Source organism: Merops nubicus, unplaced genomic scaffold, assembly GCF_000691845.1.
Source record: "Merops nubicus isolate BGI_N331 unplaced genomic scaffold, ASM69184v1 scaffold16987, whole genome shotgun sequence".
Lineage (NCBI taxonomy): Eukaryota > Metazoa > Chordata > Aves > Coraciiformes > Meropidae > Merops > Merops nubicus.
The window spans coordinates 5,708-27,951 of NW_008618477.1; the positions used below are offsets into that span (position 1 = coordinate 5,708).

At 38.4% G+C, this 22,244-nt stretch overlaps 1 protein-coding gene across 1 annotated transcript in view; it reads left to right on the forward strand.

The window, feature by feature from the left end:
• The first annotated feature begins 476 nt into the window (after positions 1-476).
• The window catches only part of EPM2A (epilepsy, progressive myoclonus type 2A, Lafora disease (laforin)), a 32,237-nt gene continuing 10,469 nt past the window's right edge, over positions 477-22,244 (forward strand). The window contains exons 1-2 of the mRNA XM_008943470.1: positions 477-498; positions 8,005-8,179. Of these exons, the coding sequence (XP_008941718.1) occupies positions 477-498; positions 8,005-8,179 (197 nt within the window). The remainder of the gene's footprint in view (positions 499-8,004; positions 8,180-22,244) is intronic.

The window sequence follows — 22,244 nt, forward strand, 5'->3', positions numbered from 1 at the left end:
GGTGTGGCAAATTAACAATTTTGTTTTATAGTAATATTAGGTATTTAGGTAATGTAATGAATTAATCTACTGTTTTCAGAATATAAAGGGAAGACAGTTAATTGGCAGAAAAAAAAAGTATTAAAAAGCAGAGTAAGTATACTTTTATTAAGCATATGAGTAAGGGCTAGTACATGACATATAGAATTCAAATGTGTTATTTGGTGCTATTTGTCAGAGGTATAAAAACAAAGGGCAGCTACTCAGGGGCTTTGCTGAGACTTCAGGAAGGGGGACTCCAGCGTAAGAGCCTTTGGCAGACTCAAACTCCTTAAATACCTGACCTTGCTCAGTTGCAGTGAAGGAAGTCAGCCTCCCCTACCTCTGTTTAATAACAATCAATAGCAATTCAGCCTTGGTAGGATTGAGACAGATCCTATTTCAGGACATCAGAGACTCAATTTTGTTCAGGCAGTTTAGTCATCTGGAAGAATTTCATGACGGAAGCTGATGTAAAAGGTAAGTAAATTTGAATATTTTAGGTCTAGTGAAGGAAGTTCAATTAGAGTAATGTCTGGTAATGATGCAACGCAATAACACTTTCAGATAACTGTGAGAATTGTGTCCAAAATGGGACCTGCTGTTTTCATTTGTTGTCATGTTGGTATGAAAGATAAGGAGGCTAGCAAGTACTTAATGTTTTAAATCCTGCATTTAGGAGTATTTTTTTGTTTTGCCCATATGTCTCCTGTTGTTCTTTTTTCTTTTAAAATCTATTCCTCAGCACCTCTCAGTTCCTCTGCCCCAGGGTGTTGATGCTGTTTAAGATGTTATTAAACTCTTCCAAGGGAGTTTCTAAGTGTGAACTCAAGATGTTCATTTACCTTGTTAAAGGACCTTGGTTAATATTGTAAATGTAATTACTCACAATATTTAGACATCCTTAAAATTTTGACTTAACGTGTAAAGCCTGCTGCTTCATGCAAAAATTATGACAAAGATTAAAAAGTACATCTTTGCTCTTACTAATTTATAAGTAAATGATCTGAAAATTGACTCTTCGCTTGCTGTTTGGATTTGTTGGTTGCCTTATCATCTAAGTAGCCCTGTGGTTTTTCAAAGAGAGCGGTGAACTGTGAGACACAATGACTTTGCTGGGGTTTGGAAGGCGTACACCTGTGGTGTAGGGTGTGCCTAAGGCAGGAATGAGACCGACAGCTCCTCTATAGCCACTGCTGTGCCCTGGAGTTTCTACATACCTTCCCTCACACAGGAAAAAGCAAAAAGAAACAAACAAACAAACAAAAACCTTCCAGCAAGGTATGCAGCAAGCTGGTAGCTGGGAGAGCTGTGACTGAGCAGTACACCAAGTAGCTTTGCAGCAAAGAGCTCTGCAGAGACAGTTGAAAGAGGGAATCTTTATTTTTTTAGTTCATTCATGGTTTTTTCACTCACCACACTTAATGGTGCTGAGAAATTTCATTGACCCAGATTTTGCTCATTATCTTTTGAGATCAAGCTGATAATTTCACCAGTCTCACTCTTCCAGAACATTATACAATCTGTATTGCTGATGTCCTCTGTGTCAATGAGTCTGTGCTCTTGGCAGACTGTTGGATTATACTTTTTTCATATCATCAGTACAGCTGTAATAAAATAGTAACTGAATTTTTTTCTTTGTATTCTCTTACTGTATGTGATTAGGTCAAACTTCAGGAGATCCTATTTTGGTCTCTGCTCATCTTCTTCCAGCCCTTGATCTCTGGATGTCTTTTTCTTACTATATCTTCATCTATTTTTCCTTTGTTTTGTTCTCGTCTCCATCTTTTGCTAGTGCCATTTATCAATTATGTGGAGGTCTTTGGTTTTAAGCTTTCGTGTGGTCGTTTGTGCAGCCAGCTTCCTTTGTATACCACATTAATACCCTTCATATGCATTAAACCAGGAGCCATGCATGCAGTCATGCAGATTTTGAAAGAGCCCTCTTATGAGGCTTGAGCTGTAAGCAGGGCCGCTGGTTGCTTTGTTCTCCAGCAGTTCCCTACCAGCATCTATGGATTCCACTGTGCAGCCATCCACGGCAGATGAAATGCAATCCTTTAGTGCCTAGAAACATTTTTACATTTCTGATTCAGATAAGCACTTTTGCTGTGAGGAGTCACAAAGGCAGAATTTAAATAAAATCATTCTGGACCTTACTGAAGGAAAAGGAATGCCACCTTATCCTTTAAACCAGCACCTGTGTCTTCTAATAAGCTCTTCTAAATTCCTTTTGTCTTTAATTGGGGAAGTACACTTGGTCAATTAGCAGGAGGATCAGTACTGTCCAGATATTTAACTTCCCCTTCTTTATGGTTGAATCTTCCATATTTTCAAATGATTTTGTATTTGGCTTCCAAAAATAAATAGTTAAAACAATGTTTTGCTACTTGGAGCAATTATGAGTAAAAATAACATGAAGAAAAATATTAATTTAGAAGTGGTTTTGGCTGTAAAAATTTGTAATTCCTGTTGTATATTGCCCTTTCTTCAAATGGCATTTGTTCTTGTTTTCTTCAAAGACGAACAGGTGAGTGGGAAACAGATGTGATTTTCTTTGCTTTACTACTGACTCCAGGAACAGAAAAATTGAAATTCAAAATTAAAATTTCACCCCAATAATTATTTCATATTAAAAGTACCCAGAAGCCTACCCTGTGGTCTGGTGTTGTGTGCTGTGAGCAACATTTGAGTTCTGGGACCAATTCTCCCATCTTGCAAACAGGTGGTGAAGAGGCATACAGCTGCTGTGTCTGAGCAGGGCGTGTGAGTGGGAGTTGTGGTGAATTCCCACTCTGCAGACTGGTGGTGTCATAGGGGTTTTATTCAAAATATCCTGAAGTCTTCATGAAGGGTTTGGGTAAGCCTGGGGAGAATGTCAGTGTAGAGACATTCTCTACATGAGAATTCTCTACATGACATTCTCTGCATGAGAATTCATCCATTCATTCATTCTCTACATTCTATTCATAGTGGGAAACAGTATAAAAAATTTATGCACCAAAGGGTTTTTTTTGGTGAGGATTTGCCTTGCAGATCCCCTAGAGGTTTTGCAGTATATCCTCACACACAGCAATGATGTGCTTCAAGCTGTTTCCTTCCTAATGGAGTGAAGGCTAGAGCACCCAGCTTCTAACAGGGATGCCAAGTCCTCCAGGCATTCAGTCTGTGCCTGAGCGTTATGTGCAGGGGACTGGCCAGGGGTGCACACTTTATTGCTGGTAAAGATGTGATGTGCACTTGTGGTCCTGGAAGCATGTTGGATTGCAGGAAATTAAACCCTGCATGTTCTCTGTGCCATGCTGGATGGTGATGTAGAGGCACCCTGATAGATGTGATAGATAGGTATGGTCAAGATAGCCTTCCCAGCTTGTAGGTGAGACCTTTCCAAACTTCAGGTACAGAAACTAAACTTCAGCTCTAGGCCTTCAGTGTTGGTAACTTACTTTATGAAGTGCTTTGTGTGTTTGAGAAGTGAGTCATGAAGTTTCTGTGGGGAAGGGCTGCTGCCTCCGATTTCTCAGTGAAGTCACTTAGAAAGTCCAGAGGTGTGGTGACTTTTCAGGTAAAGCAAATAATGGGGACCTGTGGGATATGACAAGGTTTAAGTGGAGTAGGAAGTTGGTGTGGGTGTGAGTGGCTTCAGACATGAGCAGGCATGTCCAGACTCTGTGTACAGGCAGTCTCATGGCACTTAAGTCTGCACTGGTCACTCTCTTTTCTTTCCAGTACCTGAACAGGAGGTAAGAAATCAGCAAGTGCAGCAACACATTTCTGATGCACTAAGAAGAGTTGGATTCTGCTGAGCTTGGTCCCACTGCCTTCATCACATGCTCTTTTTCCTCCCAAACTAACCAGCTGCTCCTGGAGGCCTTTGACTAGAGTGCAAGTGAGGAAGTGGTGGTTTTTTGATTTGTGGTGCTCTTGGTTGCTGGAGCTAACACCCATCCCAACTTGCTGTTGTGGTCATGGGAAAGTCCCCATGCTCCAGGAATCCAAATCCAAATAGGACTTTGCTTGTCTGATTGTGGTGAGGGAGGGGAGAGTAAATGTTTCATTTAGTGTGCTGGATTTTTATCCTGCCTGTGAAATCTATTTTGGTCTTGGCATGAGCTCTTCCAGTGCTTGTAAGAAGTCTTGGGCTAGCTTGTCTGAGTCTGATGGGGTCACGTAACACTAACAGAGATGAGATGCAAGAATCCTGCTCCATCAGTAAAGCTAAAGGGTCCAAGATGAGACTAAGGCATGTGTTACTCGACATACCTCGTACCACGAGGTTGAGGCACCTTGCTTCAGACAGAGAAAACTCACGAGGGAAGGTTTGAAAAGATAGGAGTGGAAAAGGAAGAACTGAAGGTTATCCAGATAATGATTTCTGTTTGTCATCCAAGCTGTTCCCATTTTCCTAGCTATGTACATTCTGCAAATATTTAACAAAATGTGTAAGTAATGCTAATTGTCTTCTATTTAAAACACAGTTTATGATAACTTACCATGAATGAAAGCTAGTTTCATTGGCTTTTATTTTCTATTAAATTACTCTGGAAGATAAAGGTGAGAGAATTCAGTCTTTAGCCCTTATATAGCAGCTATAAATTACCAATGAGTTCTGCATTACTCCTCCAAACCTGTCACCTGGCTCTGCTTCTAAAAGTGCTTCTTTCTGTTGTTGTTTTATGGCATCCAAAATATGATGGTTTTCCTGTGACAGACTGCTAGAAGAAGCATGATGTGAACTGATACAACAACTTTGTCTTTTATGAAACTTATTTGTTAAATGTGTCTTGTGAAGCAAACTGTGACGAGAAGCACTTGTGTATCATTTGGATATTGCCTAGGTAGTGAGATCCTCATAATTTGTAGTAATTGCCTTCTTTCACAACTATTGCAAAGGGAATAGAGAATTCACCATCCTAAACATGGTTCAGTGTGATCATACTGTTTTCTAAATTAGTATTTCTTGGAGATGGTAGCACTCTCCCCTTCCTGTCTGACATTATATAACTGTATTTGTTGAAAATATATCCAACAAATACACAACTATATATACACACAGATTTATATATATGTTGCATGTATATTCATATACATTCTGTTGCACAGACATTTTGATAAGAAGGTTGTTAATTCGTAGATCAGTATATAACATAAGGAGTAGTAAAGAGCTGTGCAATTCTCGTGAAGAATGTTACAAATCCAAGCTGTTTCTGCTTACGTGAGTACTGCAGTCAGATGGAAACATACCTTTTAAGATTCCTGTTTGACTGTAGGCCACAGCAGGAAGGTGAGGTTGAGTGGTGCAGAAAAATCAACAGTGATAAATAACAATTAGAGAGGGAAGCTTTTCAGAATGAGACTTGACAAAACCAGTTTGAGAGAACAAATGAAACAAACATCTTGTGGCAATTTACTCTTGGTTCCTCTTATTGTGTGTGGCTAGGTAAGGGAATGAATGATGGTGAAGGTGAAAAGGTGACAAGGCAAGGAGGTTGCTGCTGTTTAAGAAGGCAGATGATAGAGAAATAAGGAAAAAAAGAACCTAGAATTAAAACTGGAGAAGGAGGATGGATAATAAAACTGGCAAATGACAGAAGTGCATGCACTGAGGAAAAGCAGCAGCTGGAAATGAGAAAGTATAAGCACATAGTGGTGCAAGTCAGATCATGAAGACAAAGAAGAGCAAGTCCTTGGACTGACTAGCACCTCGAGGAAAGAAGAAATTAAGCAATAAAGGGAGATCATAGGTTGCGATTGCAAGGATTCATGCAGAAACCCTGTTGAGAGAGGAGGAACAGCTGTGAGCAATGGAAGGGACAGTACTTGAGGGAGCCAGAGTATGAGGGCGCTCACATACAAGGAAAAATAGGTCTGGGAGTAGCAAAAGAGCCAGAGATCCTGGGAACATGGCTCAAAACTGCTAGGGTGCAGTGAGGGGTGGTGGCTCCTTGGGGACTAGGGGCTGCAGGGGCACTCGGTGGGGCTGGCAGCCAGGGACACTGGGGCAGTCCCAGCCCCAGGCATTGGGGATGGGCCTGAGGCTGGGATGGAACATCTGCCTGTGGGTAGGTGGGAGTCAGGATCAGACACAGCCTTCAGATGGCAGGGCAGGGCCGTGGTGATCTGCTTGGCTACACACAATTGTTAGAGAGTAAAATGGGGAAGGCGCGATGTTTTATTTCTGGTTGCAAAGATTTTACTGAATACATGAAGTCAATTAAGTGTCATAAACATCCATGGATTTTTTTTTTTTTTTCCACTGTTATATTTGTCAGTGTATACTGCTGTCTTCAAGTACTGTTTAGAAGTGATAAGAATGTGTAAACAGTTAGAAATGTGAGATAAAAATATAGTGCTAAGATTTGTAGCTTCAGGACCTATATCTTGCTCACTTTATTTATCGAAAGCTGTGTCCTACCATTGCATATGATACATAATGGTTCAGCAATATAGAAAGACAAAGTAGTTTTCTGTCTAGTATTTTCTTTTTCATTTTAGTAAATAATTCCATGGTTATGATAAAATGTCATGTCACCTGGAAGTAACGAGGTTGTTTGAACTTCAATATTAAATGTTAGTCTTATTCTCTAATCTAATACTTATCCTCAAATTCTCATGCTTTAGCAAATTTCCCTAAATGTGGTGCTTGGAAGCTGGTCATGCATTTATGTGCAGTGTAAAATTGAAGATATTCCTTTGGGCATAATTTTACTCAGAAATGTTCTAAGATCATTAATAATGTGTAAGTGCAACAGGCTTACATTAAAAGCAAGCCGTAGACTAGGTCACTTCTAATCTGCACAATAACTCTTGCATGGCAATTAGTATTACAGTAAATATGTAAAAATGGTGGGGAGTGGGGAGAAATAGATGTGCTGAATTTTTAGAAGCTGTATAACCTTTTGCCTGATGGCATGACCTGGTTCAATTCAAGTTGCTTACTCTGGCATGGTATTAAAAATTGGTTTTCTGCACTAAAGCTCATGCTATTGCTGTAGGAGAAGAAGAAGGGGTAATGGATATTAGGTAGTAGAAAACCTTAAGAGAAAATTCTTACTTTAGACAAGGCTGTGTCAGGTAATTGTGTTTGCTTGTCATTGTAAATGTGACTGTTTCTCTCTAGGTCACTTTGGGCAACTTTTATGGTGTATGAACAGACTCTGTGAGTGAGATGTGCATCTGAAGAGTACAAAGTGGTTGTTTATCAGTTAGCAAACCTAAGAGACGGGTAGGATTTAATGAGCTTCTAGAATCTAGTCAGCATACATCCTGCCCACAACAGGACACCTGAAGAGGCTTTGCTGGCCAGGCAGCTCTGAAACAGGTCTTTATTGTTGCTGGGTTGCTGTCTGCCACCTGCTTGCTTTTCTTCTTCAGAATTTGGTGTCTCCATTGTTGGTGCTTTTCCTCTTGAAGCTTTAAGCTGGTAACAAACACAGTATCACCAGTCCTACCTTTGATGGCAGTTTTACCTTTGTGATCTCACACAGCCGTACTGTGTGGTCTCTCTGAGGTCTTTCTTATAGCTTCACAATTTCCTTAGAAGTAAGCCTGAGGCAAGGTGATGCTGCTGTGCTGTGTTAGAGCGTGACATTGGGCCACAGCAAGTTGGACCCACACAAGGGAGCTCCCACAGCAGAAATGTTAAACACCGAGGTCACATATCGTCACACATCAAACGAGCAACTTAAGTGAAGTTAATAATTCTTGAAATTTTAAGTGCCACAGGTGACGATTTGGGAGTCTAATATAGCATTAACATTTTAAAAAGTAATTTGCAATTTTATTTTTTTTTTTTTAATGCTGAACATATGCTTTGTGGCAGCGCTTCTGTTACAACTATTTAAGTGTTAATAATGTGTTATGAGAAATGCAATTTGAACAGGCAGCAAACACCTCTCCTGGCCTTAAATACTCAGTTCACATCTGCAAGTCTTTCGGAAGACTTTCTGGGTACGCATCCTGCAATTGTTCTTTCTTCTGTTCTAGGCAATGGGCCACTCCATGATCGAAGTTATATTTATGATGAGAGCAACATAGTGGATGGAGTTTACTGCCTTCCAATAGCACACTGGATTGAAGTCTCTGGACATACTGATGAGATGAAACATACAACTGACTTCTATTTTAATATTGCAGGACATCAAGCTATCCACTACTCCAGGTAAAAGAAAAGTGCAGGGCTTGGCTGATGTCAAGTATTCAAACGTAAAGATCTGTACCACTACAATGCCAGCAAACATTCAAAGTGGTGAATGGTAGTAGGTATGTAACAGTAAAGTTTAACAAAGATTCAACACCTCTGCAATTAAATGTCACTTTTGGTAATGAAAAGGAGAGATTCTGAGTTCAAGGATATCTGCAGGCTGTAAAGGTGTATTAAATTATATCAGACCTGCAAATGACTAGGAGTAATTTATGGATGAATTTATGAGGAACTGTCGTTTTCAAATGCTTATCCACATTACAGATGTAATTGTGCATGTATGTAATATGTTTGGTTTGGGATTATTTTGCTGAAGAACATCTCTTGGGAAACAAAAAGAATATATTCCATCAGTAGAACTTTAGGGTCTTTCATTGTTGCTCATAGGCAGCAGCAACTGTAATTATTGACAGCTGCTCAATAGATGGGTCCTGCTTCTGTGCATGCATTTTAAAAAAAGTACTGAAACTTTGACAAGTCTTAAAATGTTTGTACTTTTGTCGTGTTCACTTCAGTTCACTGGCTCACCAGTGAAGCATCCTGGCCTGAATTAGGAGATAGTAATGCTTAAAGAGAGGAGGCCACCCACCTTTTGGGGCTCCAGATAAAGCATAGGCTGTATTTATAGCAGCAGCCTTAGTAGTGGTGATTGACAAAGTGGCACTGAGGAACTGGGGTCATTTGTAACTTTCTTCCCATCTCCAGTCATGGATGTGGCAATGAGTTTGTTGAGTGAGTAAGGGTTACATGAATGCTGGCAGCCCTGATATGCCACGTGCAGCTGGTGTTGGTTACATGGTAGTTAGTGATCCCAAAGGGTTATGTATTTTTTTTTGGAAGAAATCAAACCACCTCATACTTTCATTAGGTTTTAACATTGCTTTGTGTGAATTTCTCCAGGTTACTGTTCCAGCTATGCCAACCTCACGGTCTTGTCTCTTCCTTCTACTCTTTCATCTCCACCCTCCCACAGGGTTGGAAACAGAATTGTCTTTTTCTTGTCAGAGTTGCAATGTATGAGGGAAGGATTTCCTTCTCTTGGTATCTTTTGGAATAGTGTCTATTCATAAGCACTGTTAGGCATATGTAGGTATTCGTGTTGCTTGGCACCTTTTCTGAGACCCCTTCAAGCTATATAATACACATGACAGACAGTACTGATATCTGTATCTTAAGCATCCATTTCAAACAACCAATCAGAGAAAAGATCTTGTTTATTCCAAAGCACAGACTTGTCTATCCCAAATAATCTTTGCTTGGCAGAGAAGTCTGTGAGAAAGACCAGCTGCCAGAAAGCGAATATCTAAGTACCAAAGGCTAACTTATCTTCCTTTGCAGAGGCTGCAGTGATCCATTTAATACTGCTGTATCTGTTTGACTATATGTTTCCAAGATTAGGTAAAGAGCTGCAGATTCCACTAAAGAATATTTGGAGAAAAATTTCTGTGTTATGTACTTTTCCAGGTGAATATGTCCTGCTCCATTCCCCTCTCATACATGCATACCTACATCTTCAGTAAATAATACTTACTTCTTAGAGCTATATTAAGTGAACATACCCCATAACAGTCCTGGTGCATCATTATTTTTAATACTTTGAAGATATGCAGCCTTAAATGACTTTTTAATCATTAACAGTTGGGGACAGATTCACCGTTCTGCTGGTTATTACAAAGCAGCCTAAAAATATCAGCTATTAAAGACTTTTGGCAGAGCAGCTGAAGTGAGCTGATGAAAATGCCTTTATTTTGTAATGGATTTATTGATTTAGAAGAGTGCTGCAGAGATTGATATTGCCCAAAAGGAAAAAAAAAACCCACACCTATCCCCAAACAGAAGCAAAGAGCCAGTTCCTCTGCCTGTAGAGTTAAAAGCTCATTGTAGGATCTGGTCGTAATTATCCAGCTAAGGTTATTTTTTTTCCACACTGTAACAGAGTCAGCAGTACTGCAGGGACCATTATGAGCAAAAAATGTGAGTCCTGTCACCAGCTGTAGGATCTTTACAGAATGGTGGTGCCTGAAAAGAAATGATTTATCAGTGAAAACTTTTAAAGTGAGCCCCTTCTCTACATTGCTTCACTTAATAGGATTACTGGAGAAGAAAGTTTGTCTCTGTCAAAATTACTTCCTACATGTGCCCTTGGACTGATTTTACTTGTCAACTCTCTAATCACAACAATTAGAAACAGTTGCTCTGGGCTTTGCTACCACCTTGCTTCTTCATAGAACGTGCTTTAACTTCAAATGGGCTGAGGAAGAATGAGAGGAGCCTGCTTCCTGCTGTTTCCAAAAATCATCCTGAATAATGCTGAGGCTGATGGCAATGCTCTGAGTAATCAGGCACCTTACTCGGTAGAGATGCATTCACTCATAAATCAGTGAATTTATGTTTAGACTTCTATTCAAAGGACTCATTTGTGTTGGTTGTTCAGGTTGGAGAGTATATGATGCCATTTTTAAGCATAGCAGGACCTAAATTAATTTATTTACAGGTGTGAAATGGAGCTTGCTCACAGCTAGAGAGTCATGACTGATACCTCTGTGGTGTTAGTGTTCACTTGTTTTGGACATGTAATGAAACATATCACCAAAATCTGATTCAGGAAAAAATAACCGTCCCTTTCCCTTTCACGGTTAGATATTACTGCAATAAGATGCATTCAAATTGCAGGAGAGTTCACTTTGGACACAGTAATTTTCCAAAGCGAATTAGTTATTGTAATCTTTTCTGTGAGACTGTGACTTCAGAAAATTTGTAAATCAGAGGCATGTTAGCTCTATTTCCATCCCATTTGTGAAAGGTGGAACCTATTCACTCATAGGTTATATACCTTATTATTTACCTTATGATGTATGTAAAACCCTCTGCAATTCTCAGAAGAAAGGCATTGTGTAAGAGCAAGAGAGGGAGTGACACCAATAGTTAAATAATGATTAAACAATATATTGGAGACAGTGAAGCTTGATGGCAGAATTAGGTGCTATGGGAACAGATATCACTGTGGGAAAAGCCGTCTAGTTAGTTTTCTATTTTCAGACTAATTTTCATTTCTTGAATCCGCCCCTTGTAAGTAGTGAGTTCCTTAGTCTTTGCCTACTCATTCAAATACAACATATGACCACCGCCTCTTCATTTTAGGACATATACTTTGATGCCATCTGTGATGTCTAATTTTTGATAATGTCTGTTTCAAATTTACCATCTTCATAATGGTAGTTGTATTCATTGTGTGGGCTTTTTGTGGACCATATGTCCTAAATCTAAGAAAGAAAAATATTTTTTACATGCATGTAAAATGCAGCTAAACTGGATTCTGTAAGTGAATTCCTCAAACAACACTAACTGAAATATTGTTACAAGCGCTACACGTTTTTGAGGAAAATACACCATCATATTTAAATGTAAAAGAATGTAACGGGGGAGTCATTACCTAAGAGTAGCTCTGGGTCCTGACAATAACTGTTTGAGATACAGGTTCTATAATAGTTTTTTTCACACTTAAATGTTAAGGCCATTCATTCTCAATATTCCATGTTTATGGAGCACGTGGGATGTTCCTGTAACTGGATGTAGTCCAAGAAAGTCTGAAGTTAACATATGTGTTGCTATCATCGGTGTTTATGTACTTATTTTTTTCCCTAAGACAAAATAAAGCAAAAGATAAAAAGAGTAGCAGGTTCTGTAGAGATACCTGTAGAGGTACCTGTAGAGATACAGGTTCTATAATAGTTTTTTTCACACTTAAATGTTAAGGCCATTCATTCTCAATATTCCATGTTTATGGAGCACGTGGGATGTTCCTGTAACTGGATGTAGTCCAAGAAAGTCTGAAGTTAACATATGTGTTGCTATCATCGGTGTTTATGTACTTATTTTTTTCCCTAAGACAAAATAAAGCAAAAGATAAAAATAAAAAAAGCCCTTGTGCTTTGAAGTACTATTTTTATTTGTTTCTTGATGGTTGCAAATTAAACTTAATTTATGATGCTTTGTAGCTTTTTGATAAGATGGTTTCCTTCAACACTGCCATGGTAATGTAGGTGATAACCTAAGTTAAGTGGGGATGATCAGGGGAGTCACATAAAATATGTGCTCCTGATTTGTACTAAAGGGTTAATGTAGATAGGTGAGTGGATGAGGAATGATCCAGGGCAAAATCCAAATGCTTTTTGGTTTGTTTTTTTTTTTTACCTTCTGGAGGCAGCAAAGCAGGATTCTGCTGCTGAGTTTCCTTTTGTCCATAGTAATTCCTCCATGAAGAAAATGAACCTTTATTTGATTGACATGCATCTTTAACTGAAATGGAGAACAAGAAGCTGGTTGAGTATATTTTTGTTTGAGAATCACTGGAGAAGGGAAATAATGTAACTTCTCTCAACTTACTTGGGTTGTACAAGGCCCAGCTACTACTATTTGAATGTTAGAATTCTGCTGGGATTGGCGAATGTAAAGATACACTTAAAAGACATCTGTGGTAGGACTCAGTTTGAGATTAAGACAACTAATACAGCAAATCAACTCACTGGTGACTGGATGTCTGCTTTAGACTGAATTGAAGAATTGAATTGGTCTTCAATCTTCACTGATGATGCTGATGAGATCTCTATTGATTTATAATGAGATGTTAAACATCCTGTCTGGTTGCTTGAATGTTGATGTTCTGTGTAATTTGAGATGCTCTAGAGCTTACTGTCTCTCCTCCAGCTGCTGCTCTACAGAAACATGGTTTCATATAGCTCGTTGGCCATATAGGTGAGCCCCACCCAGATGTTCCCGATGCTGTAGGATCTGTCAGATGTCCTTAGGCGATACATTGAGCATCATGTCTCATTTTGATCTTGTATCCCATCCCTAGTCTATATTAATGAATAATGTCCATCTCTGTTCAATATGAAGTCAGAATTACCTTTGAATTATGCAACTGGAAAAAAATAGGAGAGAGAGTGCTTTATTTTTACTCTTTTACTTCTCTTCTGACTCACTGGTTTTAAGTGCAGTTCTGAAGGGGTGTTTTCATGACTGAATTATTTAAAAAACTTTAAAGAGGAAGCTGTCACAAAAAAGAAAAAAAAAAGTGCTGTGAACTATGCTACTGTAGTAGAAAGCTGAACTGATACTTTATGCCTAGATAGCAAATAAGAGGTGATGATGTCTATGGAGAGTACGAAAATGAACATTAAAAGCTGAGAGCTAACTGTCCCCTGTGCCTAAAGAATACTTGTGGTAACAATATTAGACAGAAGAGTAAGAAATAATGAGCTCCAGAACAAAAGTTTTCAATTGTATTCTAATAAAATAGTCCTGATTAAAAATACTTAACATCAATAGAAGTTTGGCCTTTGATTTCAGTACTTGGGGCTCTAACTGTAAAGTTAGCTGGCAGTTTCATACTTTAAATAATGGAAATAGTCTAAGTCACATTTTGTGATATGTTTATCCCATAAACTAGGACATTTGCCCACTCGTTTGGATTTTATTACACTGAGCTATAGTCTTAAACCAGTCTAAATTATATCCATTGTTTGCTTAACGATGGGAATAGATTTTTATATAGTTTGAATATTAATGCTATTTTTTGTCCCCTGTATATCTTAATTTATTTCACTCTCAACTGGAGCTGTGAAATGCTTAGTAGTCTCTGCTATGAAAGAAGAAAATGGGTTTCAAACCAATATAAGAAGTAACTTTTAAGCATTTTTAAATTGAAGTTACTGAAAATTAAGAGGGAGTGTGGGGAAATAGGAGCAAGAGTGAGAAGACAAACATGAAGTCACAATTGTATCCATTTTAAAAGTCTGTCTTTGTTTACATATATTTAACTTGAATGTATTTCCTCATTGGGTAAGAAAAGCATTTTTCTTCCACATTTGTTGGCCATCCAAACAAAAAGTTTCTCCTTCCATGAACTTCCCACACTATGCCTTCCCTAAAAATGGCTAAAAACTTGAAAACTGGTTCTGCTTTTTAACATTTTGTGATTTTTGCACGGACAGCATGGCAGCTGGCTAGGATAAACTAAACCAGGCTACCGGAGAGAGAGCCACAGATCCCAGTCCCATGAACTGTGCACAGGAATACACTTAGGATGTGCCAGTGGTGCAGTCACAAACTGTGGTACCCGTGTAATCTGTGGAAGAACGGTATTGAAAAAACTCACTTTTCACATTTTGTTTTTCTGAGTATTAACAAATACCTGTTGTCAGCACAGCCCTGGTTCTCTTGCCATGACACACCAGTGAGCACTCAAAAGGAACTTGAAATGGGAACTCCTGGATCCAAGCTACTTGTTTCTAATCACACTTCTTATGAGTGCCACAGTAACATGCAAAATCTGGCATTTTAATGAGTGATGTAAACTTTGCCAGAGGAAAGAATCATGGTGCTTTTAGATTAAAGAGTTTTGCATGACCTGTCATTAGTGTTTCTAGTATTACTTTTACCTTCCATGACTGTTTTGTTAAATCTGCTGAATGGCAACTAGCCAGCATGCTGCCAGATGTGTGGTACACTGTAGTGGCTGAGGGACACAAAATAGTGTCTACATTGGGATGACACTGTGAAGTAATGGCTGATGAATAGTAAATTATCTCTGTAAATATGATAAAACTGGGGGAGGGAATCATTTTGGCAGCAAAAAAAGACTGAAAACTAGCAAATATGTGAAGTATTAATATTTTTAGGTTGGTGATTTTTCAAATGGCAGGCATCATTAATATTCAGCAGCTTTTCTGAGTGTTTTTTCCTCTTTATATAAAGCCACAATATATGTTGTCAGCATTTCTGATAAATTAATAATTTTGAGCAGTACATATATATAGTCTAAACAACATAACATTTTATAAGTCATTTAATGTGGAATTTTACATTACTTTAGGTCATAGGGCAATTTGAATAATTCTTTGTCCTGGTTCCGTGTAAAAAGGGGTTCAGGGCAGGACCCACACGGAACAGAACTATGTACTCGCCTCTCCCCCACCCCACCGAGAGAGAGAGAGGGACACTTTTTAAAAAAAAATGAAGTATATTGTTCAACAAGGAACAGAAAATGAAAAAGGGAGGTAAGGAAAATAATATATATAAAGATCAGGGGAATAATACAAAAGATAAAATATACAAAACCCTCAGAAATGGTTCCAGGGTCCCACGGAGTGAAAGGAGAACTTTCCTCTCCGAGCTCCAAGGCAGGAGTGAAACAAGAAACCACTCCCTGCCTCTTATCAGAGTGTGTGTGGGAAGGGGAGGGAATACAATGGTTTCACCCCCACCTGGGGTCCTCCCAGTTGCTGGAAGGTCACGCCCCCATTCCAAGCCTCAAACCACAACATTCTTGATAGCCAGGAAGGGCAAATCACACTGATATGTGGATTTCACTTTTGATGAAAGCCAATGTATTTCTAATGAAACACAGAATATTTTCACAGTTAAGAAATTACTGAAACCCCCAGGGTTGTGCCCAGCACTTATCTGTACTTGAAAGAAATAGTTTCTATGGCTCCTTCATCATATCTTATTTGACTTTGTTACAGTCCTCATGAAGGAAAACAGGGTTGTGAGTTTTTTTTTCCCATTCCTTATCCTTACAAAGAAAGATGAAGGAAACCTTTTGGAGGTGGTATGGATATGCAATAACTTCTTAGTAGTATTGCTAAAATCCCTAAACAGTAATGCCCCCTAGGCAAAAGAAACCTTTTGTAGCAACAAAGCTCTTAATGTGCTTCCATCTCAGAAGTTAATATACTCTCATCTGTCACCATGATGGGCTTTATGGGGCCTGCCAAGTGCCACTGCCAGACTGTCAGCATGTGTGTGGCAGCAGGAGGACCTCAGCAAGAGTCCTGGTGCTTGTAACACCACATCAGCACGGGGCTCTGAAGAGGAGCAATTATTTTATGTGCCATTCCTATGGAAACCAAATAGTTTATATGTACAAATTATACATAAAAGGTACATTGAGCGTGGCTCAATGTGCTTCTAGTAAGCTCCATGAATGTGGCAAATTTAAAACATTTTTAAAAATAATTTTAAGCCCCTGGTAGAATGTTCATAGATGAGTTGGACCAAGTGTAAGATGGCAGAGGGAGGGAAAGCTACAAAGACCAGCTGCTTTGTGGAAGCAACTGACTTTTGTTCACATACCAGGAGCTTGTGGCTTGCAAGGTGCTTCAAAAGAAAACCTGAAATGAAGGTTCAACCTCAAAGAACTATTAATTTAACCAAGTATTTTCTGAACAGGGAGTGGGCAACAGGACACAAGCTAAATGGGAGCTTAGCATGCTGTCTGGAAAGTCTTGTGAGTTTTATCTGAACTTTTTGCTAAATTTTTCTCTACTATTCTGCCATTCATATCTGGCATTTAGAACGGATACTTGATTCAGAATTATTTATTTAGGGGGGTGTTTGTTCAAGTATTAGTATTTCATTAATAAAATTGCAGCAAGTGGAGACTGGCTGTTGGTGGAAAGATAAATGCCTTTCATCAGCCGACTGGTAATGAGTAATACTTGCTTAAAACTAATGTTGCTCTTTAAAGTGGATCTTTTCATAGGTGTGCTGCTGCACAAAATAATTTCCTTACTTCTTAAGAAAAACTTGTAGATTTGTGTCATTCTGGAAGCAAAAACTTAGAAGCAAGATTGGGAAACCTCCATGAAAAAAACCTTGAGAACTAAATATTCTTATTTGGTCTTTTTTTTTTCCTCTGTGGGATAAAACAGGCAAATATTGATAGTCTAGGAAACATTAATTTTTTGTGGGGTATCACTGTCAGGGGGCAAAAACCATTGTTGCCTCTCATTTCTCTTTCTGTTTTTCTGTGCCTCCCTGTCCTTTTTCTGTATTTCTTCTCGAGGTCTTGAGCCCTTTCTCCTGCCTCTTTACTCTTTTAACATGCAGGCTGTGAGTGTGGGAGTAAAGTTCTGTCTCCATTGGAAGGCAATTTGCTGGTGTTGCTGGCTGTGAACAAAATTGACTGAGATTGTGAAATCCTGGGCAATTTAGCTCACAGCCAGGATGATGGGGAGGGGCAGCATCACTCTTTCACCAGAGATGATGTTCCAGTTGTCTCACAGATATTTATTTCCTCTTAGCTTTTACATGTGTTTATAAGATGCCCTGTAATCACTGACATTTCTTAATATAGTTTATCTAAAGATAACAGAAGTGCTTTTCAAAAGCAGAGATTGTGTACTCAATCTTATTGCTATTTAGTTTACCAGGAGGGAGCAATTTCAGATATTTGTTTGTTATTGGAAGAAGTTCACTAAGACAACTCCATAAAATACAACTGGTGAAACTGTTGAAACAGGGACTTATTTTTTGCAGTGTAGACCCACTTTGCCTGTCCTTCCTCTGGTTGTTTTTTTTTCAGGCACAACTCCTGGGGCAGGTTAGCTCAGCCAGCTTGAAGCTGACTCTTACAGGAAAAAAGACTCAAAACAAGAGTTTTCAGTCCCCAAGTGTGAACAGTGACACCATCAGATAGTTTATTACCACTACCTGTTTTGGTGTTTGCTTGCTCAAGGTGTCCTGTATTTCCAAAACAGGTAACCTGTAAGTCAGGCAAACCTGAAATAAACAACTGCATAGTCAGATACTTCATTTAAAACAGTAGCAAGTGGAAGCTATTAAATTATGAAATCTACCTCATAACTTCAATTATTTTTATAAATGCTGAGAGATATAAATGGAAATTTTCATGCTTAAATGCTCTGAATATTTACAAGATAATTTTACAAAAGCTCCTCCATATAAGAATACGCAGAATTCTATTTAAAGGATAAAAAATGATTTATTAGAAAGGAAACTTGAATGTAGCTCTTGTTTCTTTGAAGTTTTTCTCAGAAACTTAAGTATTTTATTTCCCAAGAGTAAGTAGAGATTATCAAATTGCTACTATATTTTCCCATGTATCATTTTCTCTCTGCAAGAAAAAGAAAAAACAAAAACCCAAAGAAATTAACTGTGCTTTTTTCTTTCCGGGAAACATATTAAGAGGGTGAACTGAAAATCTCTTGTTCCCTCCTTTAATGCTTGTAGTTTGGGAAATTTAATTTCAGGGAGTCAGGTACATAATTCCTGCTATTGTTCAGAAGTTTAATGTATATCCTCTTGTGACCTATGATAAAAATTGAGTCAAAAGTCATAGACATTGCCAAGTTATAAGAAATATGGATTTCCTCTCTATTGGTTCAATAGGCACTGTGGCTTTTCGGGTTAAATGAAATATCTTTTTCCTTTGATGTGAAAAACTTAATAATAGAAAAGATTATTTGAAACATGCAAGAAGAGGAAAAAGGGGAAATACACATTTTGGTTCTAATACAGAGACAAGAAAATGTGGAATATAAATAAAATCAGTAATGAAGTAGAAGCTCCCCTTTCCCCTCCCTCTCCTTTCCCCCTTTATCCTACCTACCTACCTACCTGTAATTTCTAGTAATTGAGTGAAGAGAAAGGATTATGACATTCATGCAGAAAGTCCATTTATCAGGGGCTGGACCAGCAGCTCTCCATGGCTCTGTCTTTCAGCTCAGGGGCTAGTTGGTAGGCACTTTTTGTGGGCTTCTAGAGCTCTTTTTTCTATTTCTCCAGCTTCTCCAGGTCTGCCTTTTCAAACCCCTTCAGAAAGTTATACCCAGTGCTTTTATTTTTTCAAGGTGAAGATCCAATAAGGAGGCTAAAGCAGCTTCCCTAATAAAATAATTTATTTACTGCAGTCTGCTGCCAGCTTGACAGGTAGGCTGTGTGAAGAGCATTCCTAAACACAGCAGTAACTACTGCTTTCAGTGCAGAAGACTGCATTGCTCAGCTTCCTGTGATACCGAGTTGCTTCGATCTGGTGTGATGAAAGGAGGAAGAAGCTTCTCAAATGTAGTTGTGGTCTAAGTAATGAGGCTATCCAGTATAAGTAATGTTTTACAAATTTACAAAGTCAATCTTCAGCTGCGAATGTAAACACTTTTGCATAAACTGTAGTCACAGTAGATCTGTTTAATAAACGTGTTCAAATGCCTGCAATTTCCATTTCCAAGCAGGTGAAATGATATTGGTAGGAAAGGAGTCTGGGAAAAGAGATGGCAGTTTAAAAAAATACACAACCTGCTTGTTCATAAAATTTAAGTTAGTTGATTTTTTTTTTCCCTTTCGACATCCAAGATTTCTTAAAGAGATCCCACTATACTTTGCAGTCTGGTGTTAAGAAGACTTCCAGAGGTCCTTCTGAGATCTCTCAGTAGCTCTGTTACAGTCTCAATCTCAACTTTTGAAATTGGCACCTCATCCACCAGGGTTATTAATTTTATGTTTATAAGCTAGTTTCCAGGTATGTTAGTGAAAATAAAGTTTTCTGACAATTTTGTTATGGTAGCACCATGCAGCTGTTGTCCCTTGGATTTGATACATTCTTTTAGATATTTATATAGCTGACTGTGGTGATGTGATTCTGTTTTTCTCAATATTTTAAAGATGTTGTTGACCAGCCTGTGGTACTCTAGAACTAACATAAATGAACTGACACAGATTTAGAAATTCTGGTTAAATATCCTGTCTGGAATGAGCATGGACAGATAGAGAGCCTATCAAGACTGTTGTATTTGGATGATACCACAAGAGATGGATGTGCCTCTTCCTCAGACTGTTGTAGTTCTGAGGGGATTCCAGCACTTTGTGTGTGTGTGTGTATGCTGCCACATGGATCAGAAAGCCACCTTTCAACAAACACCGCTGTGCAGTTCTCTAATTTTAATGAATACATGCTAGTTTCTGAAGCACAGGAAATCATTTCTGCTGGATCTGAAAAGCTGCATTTTGAAAAGTGTATTCATCATTTATTGTTTTCACAGTCTAGATTTCTAAGCAGCTGCTAATAAGTAAACTCTGAAAGAAGACAAATGGTATTTTTACCAGTGATTCCTGAAACTTTTCAGGCATTAACTTAATCTCTAGCAGTTTAAGACAATTTTGTTAAGATGCTTTTACTTAAAGGTGCCAGCAGTGGCATCATTCCCATTGCTAAGCATTAATGTTAGAAATTCTCATTCCTAATGCCAAGAGATTCATGGCTCATTACCATCTGGCTTAGTTTAGCAGCCTGTTGTTCTTGTGTTTCCGAGTATTTGTTCTAATTCAAAACAAGTGGGAATGTTGGCAACTTATGGAGACATATGAAGGAAGTAACCATTGGCAACCATGATTGCATGAGGCAAGATTCTATAATTGGAGCTTTTAAGTAGTAATCCTTATAAGCCAATGGAGGAGTCCTTTCCAGGTTGTCCAGTACAAGCTTTGGAACCTGATTCTCTTCTCAGGCTGTATTTTTGTAACTGGCACATAATTTGCTTCAGATGTTTACACAAATCAAAGTACAAAGGAGTAATTTCCTACAAAGGCAAATCCTGCTTTCTGCTGCATGCCGTGTGCTCCTTAGGCATCATTAGAAACCTTGCATGTATGTTTGAAAATGAAGTCTGAATAAGTCCTATAAGGCTGGATCTGGACACTGTCCTACCTACAAGTCATTGCTGTGCTTATGAATGATTATTTTCTTATCTTCACAGTAGAAATATGTAGTGAAATATGACATAAGACGTTTCACTTTGAATACAGAGAGGATAAAATTTTATCTTCCCACAGTTTAGTTTTGGCCGTGTACCTAAAGACTTGTGTGACCAAGTTATTTTAGATCATATCTAGAGTAGAGATAAAATAGATCATAAAATATGTATGAGCTATAAATTCACTGGCATTAAGCTTTTAAATGGAGTGACATGAATGAGAGGGGACAAGAGTTTATGGTGCTTTTTTTACCTGTATAGATTCAATGATTCCAATGAATTTATTTGAGCATGCACACTTCTCTCATTTTATCTCAAAATTACATAAATTTGATTTGTTATTGTGCCAGAAAAACAAAGTTCGTTTACAAACCCTTTTGCAGTTCTAGTTCCCAAGAAGGGACAAGTCTGGGATATGTTCTAGTCCTGTCATAGAAGAGATAGGACTGCAGGATGAGAGGAAATGAGCTGAAGTTGTGCCAGGATTTAGATTGTTTTATAGGAAGAATTTTTTTACTGAAAGAGTGGTGAGGCACTGGAACAGTCTGCCCAGGGAGGTGGTGGAGTCACCATCCCTGGAGGTGTTCAAAAAACATGTAGAAGTGGCACTTGGGGACATGGTTTAATGGTCATGGTAATGCTGGGTGATGTTTGGACTTGATGATCCTAGAGATCTTTTCCAACCTTAATGATTCTGTGGTTCTATGAGATCAGCTGTATCAGGCTGGTTTATCTCATCTGTCAATAATCCCTGTTAATGGGGATACACTGCCTCTTTTGTGCTGCCTTCTTCACAGGAACTTTATGGTCAGGAGTTATCCCCCAAAAAGAGTCTCTGAGGTTTCTTATTAGGAGGACTTTACATCCTCTTTGCATCACGGGAAGAATAGGAGTAGCAAATTTGCTTTTGCAAACACATTTAAAATACAATATGATGTAACAGTCTTTTTTATTTCCATGTCAGGGTTTCCCTGACATAAGATAAGCCTTCATCACAAACCACAGTGAAAAGCAGAGATACCTGAGCCAACTTGGAATGAATAAGGGCATTTTCCACAGGCTGTGTAGCTTCTATGATGTGAGCTGGAGCAAAATAAATTGGCTTGCAAGGAACTCTGTGCTACCATCGCTTGACTTCTTCTGGTGCCTGATGTAGCATAGTTAAATGAAGTCTGAGAAAGAGGATATATTACTGTTTGTAAAAGATATTCAGGAATTAGTAAAAGGAGGGAAAAAAATTATTGAAATTGAACCTGCTTTAAGATAAAATGGATACTAATTGCTTCTGAATGAATTTAGAGTGTAAATTAGAAGAGGGTTCCTGACATCAAAGGAATAATGTCTGAATTTTGGTATGAACTTTCACATAGGGCAGGGAGGACAAGGAACCTAAATTGTTTCAAGATGGAGTTTGATAAATTAATATAGGTAGTGATCTAAGAGATGGAAATTAAAGTTTATGATTATAG